At 54.2% G+C, this 10121-nt stretch overlaps 1 protein-coding gene across 1 annotated transcript in view; it reads right to left on the bottom strand.

The window, feature by feature from the left end:
* Window positions 1-684: 684 nt before the first annotated feature.
* Window positions 685-10121, bottom strand: part of LOC119102762 (papilin) — an 82129-nt gene continuing 72692 nt past the window's right edge. The window contains exons 8-9 of the mRNA XM_037226217.1: window positions 7320-7415; window positions 685-705 (exon numbers count right to left, since the gene is read on the bottom strand). Coding sequence (XP_037082112.1) covers window positions 685-705; window positions 7320-7415 — 117 coding nt within the window. The remainder of the gene's footprint in view (window positions 706-7319; window positions 7416-10121) is intronic.

Here is a 10121-nt window from a genome sequence, read left to right as displayed (position 1 = left end):
GAGTATCGTCTATGAATATCCACAATGCCTGGGACAAAGCAAAAGGCCACCTCAGCGGGCAGCACAGCCCAGAGAATAACACGAGTTTGTCGCATCAGCCCATTAATTTAGAGGGAGCGAATGTTGAAGAACTGGTCCATTTGACCGCCTGATTGGCGCATGGACATGCATGTGGTATATACGTATATATATATATATATATATATATATATATATATATATATATTAATATACTTCATTACAAGGCAAGAATGATAGAATTGTGATAGTGTGCACAGAATAAAAATACATTAAATATTAATGTTTTGAGCAGGATCTAACCAAATCTCATTGAAACACTGCATTAAAACATCACACAGAGATATCCATTTCTTCGAGGTTTCTTTGATCTCATCCTCCGCTTTCAACAGTCACTGATGATATGATGATTTAAATTTAATGGTTTAGAAGTATCTCGGCCTGTTGAGCTTCACTCAGAGTCGACTAACATACTTTCTGTATAGAACAATGGACGGGTTAACGTTAATGAAAATGTATGCTTGAATCAAATTAATATCTGAAAATATGAAGTTATGACTAACGGCACTTTGTTAAGTCCAACTCGATTGACATCTCTTTGGCATGCAGGCCAAAGTCAAGCCAGAGCCCGAGATCCCGACAGTGAGGCCGGAGCCAAAGTCGCGGTCACCGCAGCATGACCAGAGCCTGAGTCGCGGTATCCGCAGTGTGACCAGAGCCAGAGTCGCGGCTCCGGCACTGTGACCGGAGCCAGAGTCGCGGCCCCGGTAATATGACCGGAGCCTGAATCGCGGCCTCGGCAGTGTGACCAGAGCCAGAGTTGCGGCCCCGGCAGTGTGACCAGAGCCAAAGTCGCGGCCCCGGCAGCGTGACTGGAGCCCGAGTCGCGGTCCCAGCAGCGTGACCAGAGCCAGAGCCGACGGCGTGACCCGTCCCGTCGTGTCGCCACCCCGGCCGGCCGCCAGCTCCGCGGCCACGGCCCCAATCACGCCACCGATTTGTCCTCTCCGAACAAATGAGATCTGTCACAGAAAATAACGACTGAAACAAATGAGCGCAGGAAAAGCCACGAACACTCCAGATTAGATGAAATGGAGACACTAAAGATAAGAATTTACAGTCGGGTGACATCGATTCGGTCGTTGTGATGGAGGCAACGCAATAATGGCCGCTCGGATGCCATTGGGCTAAGCGCTCCGACTAACGGGCCTGGCTGGTTTAAACGGGCTCGTTGGCTGAGCTCGACTGCACGAGCTCAGGTCCAGCTGGCTCGGCTCTCTGGATTGCGACGCGACGGCCCCGCCTTCTGAACTGAAAACCCAGCGGCGTCGACTCAGACGGCGGCAGGAACAAAACAGCAGATGGATGCCACCATTCAGCGGCTTCGTCGTCCGTTTAAAACGCCACTTTCCTGAAATGCCACTTTAGTAGTCGCGGGATGTCCGCGGAAGATTCGGACAATGGGGGGGGGGGGGAGGGGGGCAATCAAATCGACTGACCGGTAATGCTACGTCTCTTGAGCCGACGCTGGCTGGGAGATGCCGCCAAACGCGGCCGGCTGGACGGCACGGGAGAAACCCAACTGTTATATCGGGGTCTAATCGCTGGATCGGACACAGACAAAGCGGGATTCGATACCTCCAGTCACTTTCATCCAGGAATCGTTGACCTGACACCCGACAAGTCACGGACGAGGTAAAAAATCAAGCAAAATGCCCTACAAACATCACAATCATCAAACCGCTGCAAAACACTCTACGGACAGTTATAATATTGTCGAACTCTGGACATGGCACCAGACAAACCAGCATGTTCATGCGCGCAGGATCATAATATAACGTTCAAACAGGTTCAGAGTCAAGATGGGATGCGGTCAAGGCAAGGTCAGGTCGGGGTACAGTCAGCCCCTCACATGCTTTAGTTCATTTTTCCTGCTCCACGAGACCGGCGGTAGCGATTAGTTATTACTGTCAGCTCCCCTATCGTAACAAATACGCGGCTCACATCGCTCCGGCTCAACATCCGCGATTTGAACGCACATGACGTATGCCGGTGACCTAAGGCGACCTCGTGACTACTGCGATCACTGGTGCGCAATCAAACCAGCCCATAAATCACACCGAAACGGCCTAAAACCATAGAGGATGCTGCGAACTGGTCCGTGTGAGAAGCCAGCCAAGCCTTTATTGATCACGTCACGAACCGCCGTGACCCCAGTCAACATTGAATGCTGTTCCGTTTGCAATGTACCAGATGGATCCAATGACTGGCACCGCAAATTTGCTGGGACTACGTGTAACGGTTCGAAACTTATTCCAGAACCCCCTCCAAGTGTTATTAGCTTGCACACAGCTAACGGAGTGTTAAACGCGACAGGACAGCTGCATCATCCTAGTGTCTCTAGGACGCACCACTCGACCGAGGATGCCATGCTCCCCGCAGTCGAACGTCTGGCCACCAACAACGACGGCGGTCTCGTATCGTCGGTAACGACGATCGATTTGTCAAAGTTGTTCGATAGCGTCGACCACGTCCACCTCACCAAGCTGTTTTGTTATGGCGTTACCGATGCGGGATGGTTTAAGAGCTGTTTGAGTGGTCGAGGGCAGGTTGTGCGTGGAGGACGGCCCACTCACCCCATGCCATGCAGTGGACTTGAGAGCTCGATCACCGGTCCAATTTGTTGAATTTTGTTACCAACGATCTGCACAGAAACTTGACTCATGGCCGCCTCATCTCCTACGCTAACGAAACCATGCACGTGGACTGCGCGCGCCCTAACGGAACGGGTCTCGCCGACCTCAAAACCAGACGAGAACTTGCCATGCGTGAGATTCAGAACTGGTTCAGTACCGATCCTCTCCAAATGAACGAAACAAAAATTGCCTCTATACTCGTGGGATCCAAGCAAAACGCTAAAAAGTCAGCTGACTTCCACTTGAAGTTAGCAGTTCGACTGAGCCTGCTTCAAACAGTATCCAAATTATCTGCGGCATAGTTGACTCCGGTCTGTCGCGGCGTGCCCATGTCTCGAACGTCGTGAAAAATACAGCGGCATCCTCGTTTCTCTGTACCAATTATGTCATTCCTTTACTTCAGATCGTCTCAGTGTGTGCAACGGGGGAGACAGTCAACAATGCAAAGTTCAAAAAAGCAATCAAGTTTGCTCCAAGAGTAATTGCCGGTTCCAAAAAGCGCCATCATAAAACTCTGGCTCTAAGTTCCCTGGGATGGCTGAAGATCGAGGTCACGGTGGCACACCGCGACGTGATTTTAAGTGCTTGGGGCGCTGAAGGAGGACGGTGCGCGTCACAATGTCCGCGCGCTTTTTGTCTCAAGCGCCGCTGTTTTCAACCCGAGAAACATACGCGCTGTTATGTTATCCACTGACCACCGATCTGGTCCAGCCCGCAGTGCACTGATGGGCCTGTTTTAGCTCTTCGACCACTGTTGGTATCATTTTGGTCTATACCTTTTGTGTATGCCTTTTTATACTGCGCCTGTATGACCTGAAACCGTAATAGCCACTATGTGGAGGGTTTCCAATCTACTGATACTGCTACTGGTACTGATACCACCAAACACACGCCCGGTTGAGGGTTAAGCCCCAAACTGCGTCGGAAATCTGAACGGATTGATGACGAAAAATCTGAAGCATTCTTCTCCGATGATTCAGTAAACTTCAGACACTCTTGGCAAGCAGATGGCAAACTTTCCGAAATTATTTGTTTCACCCTGAGCGACGGCTGCGCGATGAAACAGCACCAGCAGCCACACTTGATAATTTCATTTGTTGCCGAGCCTCTGCCTGTAGCACGAGGCAAAATCAAGCTTTTGAAGCCTCGGCATAGCAAATAGCACTGAGTAATTCAACGGAGAACACCGTTGATTAAATTCTGCGAGTTGAAGGGCTGCGCTATATCCTTAGTTGATTCGGCTAGGAAATTCCTTTCAAAATGTGACTTGTTTCACGGGGCATGTATCAAACTTGAAAACCACTACAACTCAATACACACTCTGCACTCGATACGTTTACGCAACTGCCAAGACGTTTACAACAACCAGATAATTAGTTATGATGCAACCGTTGTATACCTCTGCATCAATGTGTACCATGCATACATGTATGCATGAATAACACGCAAAACGTTATGCATTATGTATGCGGGTAGCCGAACTCGTTGATCACGATCGATGTCTCTGTAGCTGTTCGCGGAGAACCGGAACCGATAACTCCTCAATGGATTCTCCTACGATCTATCTTCGGCTCAGCGGGGACCCGTTTTGATCAAATTTTTACAGGTTTGGCTCAATAAACGCACATGCAGTCGTGTGAATTTCATTTTAATTGTCACTTCAGGGCCCAGCCAGAATAAAGGTACCGCAGGCACTGGTGAGGGAAAAATCACGAAAGGTTTTAAGCATCACTATTCGGCCAACGTGGGCGGCCAGTAGATGAGAACATGAGAACATCTCTGACCCCACGTACTTGAGAAGTGTCTGCACAAGAGCTTCGCTATTTTGACTTTCTACACAGTCATCTCCTCTGCTGAGGTGAATGCATACGGTCCATCTTGACATAAAAAATGCGTGCAACGGTAGGTAGCTCTTCCGTTCCGCCAGAGTCGCTGTGAACAACCCAACATCACATGTGTCGATCCTCCCGGGTAAATACGACGCCGTGGATATAATGTATCTCGTCTGCAACAGATCTGCGAGACCAGCCTGATGGCAGCGCAGGGCGAGGCAGCGCCGAGTAGCCGGTCGTGAAGATCGGCTTCAGGTCAGGGTCCACGGTCCGCCGGGCCCGAGGTCAGCACGGGGTAACAGGGTCCGACTCGTCCGCCATGTCGTTCGCAGGCGGTGTCTCAAGGGGAGCACCGTTGTCCCATTGAACCCGTGACACCACTAAGCGACACCACTAAGTGGTGTCATGTGGGTCGATCCGCAGCTACGCCAGGCGTCGTCTGAGTGTGTCGGATCAGAGGTCGGCGTCGGCGCCGGCGCCGGGGGCGGGGGTAGGCTCTGGACCACCCGCGGCCCAGCCCGCCCCGCCAAGCAGGAAGAGACGCCCCATGGGGGGCGCCGCGTCGCCGGCTTCGGAACCGGCGCCCCGACCCCGGAACGGACCGCCGACCGGGTCGCCGGGGCCGGAGACATCGACCGCGGCTGGACGAGACGGCGGCCACGTCAGCGCCCGCCCGCGACTGTGTCAGATTGGAGGGCACATCAGTCACCATCTATCACTTAGCATATCAGCCTGATTGGAGGACTACCCGAAGCGGTGCGCGTTTTGACATGAAGGTCCGGAGCAGCAGACCCCTTCAAGACCAGCACGCCTTGCAGCCCCCCACGATCTTCGCATTGGGCTGCATACAACAATTGGCTCACCTAATTGTTACAGACGGAGCGCAAACTCCCGGGCGGGTCCAGCAACCCGACAGCCCGAAAACCCTTAAACGGATTACAGAGCGTGGCACAGCCCAGTAAACAGTAAGTATCTCCCTCCGGACTTCTCGAGCATTTGGCTTCCAGTAGAGGCAGAACGTGCTTATCTACGAGGGCACGCACAAAACACAAACGCCACTCACGATGTGGTGTGTTCTGCGCGTTTGGAAGGAAAAAATAGCCTCACTGTCAATTATCAATATTGATAGCACAATACGACACGTGCCTTTGGGCCTGATTATACATATCGTGCGTGACCAGTAACAGTTCGTATTGGAAAAGGTCACAGTAAAGTAGATTTCCGAACCATTTTCATTTTAAGTGGAGCGCCATGTTTAGTGTTTTGCTCGTTACTTGCATAGTGCGGATTTACCGTTTCCCAATACTTTTTCACCCTCATCACCTTTTTACAGCAGCAGAGCGCCTTCGTGGTGAAACTTAAGATGGAAAAAGTCTTGACTGCGAGCAGTGGGGTGGTATTACGGTGATGTTATTGGAGAGCAATGCATGCATCGCCTAAATGTGGAATAAAGTGCGATGTGCATCGGAATACGCGGCTTTGCATTCTCATCAAATACCCCAGAGGAGATCGCTCCCGTCCCGGCTATCCTCCATAGTATACCTTTTGAACTACAAATGAGAGGTTGCAATGCTCGAAATTGGGAGATTGTTTCTACTAAAATTTAAAATAGCACTTCCAAACTGGCCCAAACGGCAGCAGCCCAGCATCTGCGACTATTTTCATGCTTAAATAACGTGGAATGGCAAGCGCATGGCGACTGCTCTAAGTCTTATGAGCATTGCCTTGACATCAATGCGTGTCCCCTTGTCATGTACAATTGCTCTTGCCGAGGCCATATATATGTCAATTTCTAGTTACCCAAACAGCGGATTTCACTGCTATTATATTGTTGTCAGTGATCCTTTCCTTTTCAACATAAGGTTTCTCCATGTTCCCTGGTGCTGGCTTACCGCCGGCCGTGGGGCCTGTATTACTGGCGCTGGACTTACCACCGACCATGGGCCCTGGTACCACTGGCGATGGACTTCCCTGAGATCATGGGATCTGGCACCACTGGCGTTGGCCTTACCACCGACCATGGGCCCTGGTACCACTGGCGATGAACTTACCTGAGATCATGGGATCTGGCACCACTGGCGTTGGACTTACCACCGACCATGGGCCCTGGTACCACTGGCGCTGGACTTACCACCGACCATGGGCCCTGGCACCACTGGCGCTGGACTTACCACCGACCATGGGCCCTGGTACCACTGGAGATGGATTTCCCTGAGATCATGGGATCTGGCACCACTGGCGTTGGACTTACCACCGACCACCGGGCCCTGGTACCACTGGCGATGAACTTACCTGAGATCATGGGATCTGGCACCACTGGTGCAGGAACTTACCACCGACCATGGGCCCTGAAAGCACTGGTGCAGGACTTACCACCGGCCATGGGCCCTGGTACCACTGGAGATGGACTTCCCTGAGATCATGGGATCTGGCACCACTGGCGCTGGACTTACCACCGACCATGGGCCCTGGTATCTCTAGTGCAGGACTTACCACCGACCATGGGCCCTGAAAGCACTGGAGCAGGACTAACCACCGACCATGGGCCCTGATACCACTGGCGCTGGGCTTACCTGAGATCATGGGATCTGGTATCACTGGCGCTTGACTTACCACCGACCATGGGCCCTGGTACCACTGGTGCAGGACTTACCACCGACCATGGGCCCTGATACCACTGGCGCTGGGCTTACCTGAGATCATGGGATCTGGTACCACTGGCGCTTGACTTACTACCGACCATGGGCCTCGGTAACACTGGCGCTGGACTTACCACCGACCATGGGCCCTGGTACCATTTGGGGCAGGCCACGAAGTTGCACGGTTCCCGGCTTGTGGGCGGGTCTTGGCTGCAGCGCGATTTGGGCACCTGGCAACAAAGCCCCGGGAAAAGTGTTAGCAAGGCCCGATACCATTGCGCGCACAAGCTAACAGTTACGTAGGCAAGAGTGAAAATGGTCATATTCGAACATCTCAATTTTTGGATAGAACAAATGTTTGGCCTGTCGTTCACGTCTGATGTGTTACTAGTATGTATGCACCGCTTCAGCCAGATAACTCTCTGCGTGTCGTCAGGTCATATTGACTCCTCAGAAAGGCTGAGTGACATTTGGTTTTTGACTGGGTACACGTTACAACCTGAATTTTCTCCGTAGAGCGACTAGGATTCGAGCCAGGCTCCTCTGCACACGAGACCACCACCACACCACTGAGCTATCTAGTCAGCCAGGTCAAGTCGAGAGTAAAAAATCATCAAAACGCTTCAAAATTAGGTTTGTGCGCCAGATGAGTGAAATACCATGTATGGCAACTCCCGTGGCATTGTGGAAGCATCCTCGGTGTTCGCTGTGCATCACTGGGCTTGCATCCGTGGGGGGACATGTCTGCTCGGTGTTCGGCGCGTTTTCCCCACCAACGTAAACACAATTCCTGACCATGCTAGTGAAATTACTTGCCCGCAAACATCCGTGCATGAAACCATTTCAAGCCGACAGAGCCAATCAGCCATAGATAATAATATTACCGTCTTCCAAATAAAAAGCTTCCGCATTTCAGTGAAGTCCAATATCATTGTGCTGCTGAGGCTACATTATTGGAGATAACTGAGGTGACTTCGTCCAGTAACGCAGAAGAAATTTGTAGAAAGCTGGATGCTAAAAATACCAAACAATATGTAGTCGTAGCTCCCAACCATATAGGTCGACCACCAAAATCAAAAATCCGAATGCCAATCCAAATCGGGTAGGCAACCACAATCCGAACCAAATTAATAACGCAAACCCGAATTCAGCGAATCGTTCGGATACACGGATTGCGAGGAAGAGGGGGCGGGAGCGCTGCTGTGGCAGCCTGGTGGGCCATCACCGAGTCTCATGCGTGAGCCCGGCGTGCGAAGAGGCTGATCACCGCGACCCGGTCCGCTCAGCAAGTCCGGGTGCGTACCATCCCGCCATGAGCTGTTCACAGAGCGCGCTTCAACCCTTCATTTCGTGGTTCTCAAATCGCGTGAATCAGAGCCGAGGTCCTTCTGGAAAGCTCTCGGCTGCTAACGCATTCAGCTCATCCCCAGCCGGCCCTCATGCCACAATCATACCTGTCTGCTCGGATCGGTTGCTTCCAGTTATCGGGAGCGATGAAGAGAGAACCGCTAATAGGCAGGGAGGTCGGGCCCATTCAGCAATCAGGTCACCCTCCATCCAGCGATTTCCGATGCCCTCTTGCCCATTCCCAGGTTCGTGAGCTGGGGAGATCCCGACCCGTGGTCCATCGCGCCGCGAGCTAGTGGCAGTTCGGCGCCCACGTACGCGTTCATATGCTCTGTTCCAGTGCGATTGAACGACTCTGTTCAAATCCGCAGACGGCGGGCGGGTGCGACCGAGCTTCCAGCGCGCGCCGGAAGGAGACAGGGCTGCTCCAACCCACCCGCCCGCCCGCCCGCCCGCCCGCCCCACTCCATGCGAAGTCAACGAACAACCCATTAGCCAAGCCGGGTGCACGTCAGAAGGAAACGCTCTGCGGCAGCGGGCTCAGACGCACACGCGTACCGCTAAGCGTCTTAGTGCCGGGGCTATTTCCGCTCTAACAACAGAGCTGCAGTTATAATCTGATTCTGCCTCTGACCGTCTCCCGCGAGAGCCTTTCAATTACAGGAACAGTGTGCATATTCAGCCGGGCCGGCCGCGGGCTGAGGCGAGACTGAGCTCGCGCGCGATGGTGGGGCTGATGCGCCCGATACGGGCCTGATGAGCTACCGCGGCTATTGGCGGCAGAGAGAGAGACGGTCTCCGGGAGACGCGACTTGGTCGCCGCGGGCGGCAGAGAGGGACGGTCTCCGGGAGACGTGGCTTGGTCGCCGCGGGCGGCAGAGAGAGCCAGTCTCCGGGAGACGCGACTTGGTCGCCGCGGGCGGCAGAGAGGGACGGTCTCCGGGAGACGCGACTTGGTCGCCGCGGGCGGCAGAGAGGGACGGTCTCCGGGAGACGTGGCTTGGTCGCCGCGGGCGGCAGAGAGAGCCGGTCTCCGGGAGACGCACCTTGGTATCCGCGGGAGGCAGAGAGGGACGGTCTCCGGGAGACGTGGCTTGGTCGCCGCGGGCGGCAGAGAGAGCCGGTCTCCGGGAGACGCACCTTGGTATCCGCGGGCGGCAGAGAGGGACGGTCTCCGGGAGACGCGACTTGGTCGCCGCGGGCGGCAGAGAGGGACGGTCTCCGGGAGACGTGGCTTGGTCGCCGCGGGCGGCAGAGAGAGCCGGTCTCCGGGAGACGCACCTTGGTATCCGCGGGAGGCAGAGAGGGACGGTCTCCGGGAGACGCGACTTGGTCGCCGCGGGCGGCAGAGAGAGCCAGTCTCCGGGAGACGCGACTTGGTCGCCGCGGGCGGCAGAGAGGGACGGTCTCCGGGAGACGCGACTTGGTCGCCGCGGGCGGCAGAGAGGGACGGTCTCCGGGAGACGTGGCTTGGTCGCCGCGGGCGGCAGAGAGGGACGGTCTCCGGGAGACGTGGCTTGGTCTCCGCGGGCGGCAGAGAGAGCCAGTCTCCGGGAGACGCGACCTGGTCGCCGCGGGCGGCAGAGAGA

The sequence above is a fragment of the Pollicipes pollicipes genome, unplaced genomic scaffold (assembly GCF_011947565.3).
Source record: "Pollicipes pollicipes isolate AB1234 unplaced genomic scaffold, Ppol_2.1 Scaffold_5724;HRSCAF=6776_pilon_pilon_pilon, whole genome shotgun sequence".
Lineage (NCBI taxonomy): Eukaryota > Metazoa > Arthropoda > Thecostraca > Pollicipedomorpha > Pollicipedidae > Pollicipes > Pollicipes pollicipes.
The sequence above is the reverse complement of the archived record's forward strand: the minus strand, read 5'-3'. Positions and strand labels throughout refer to the sequence as shown.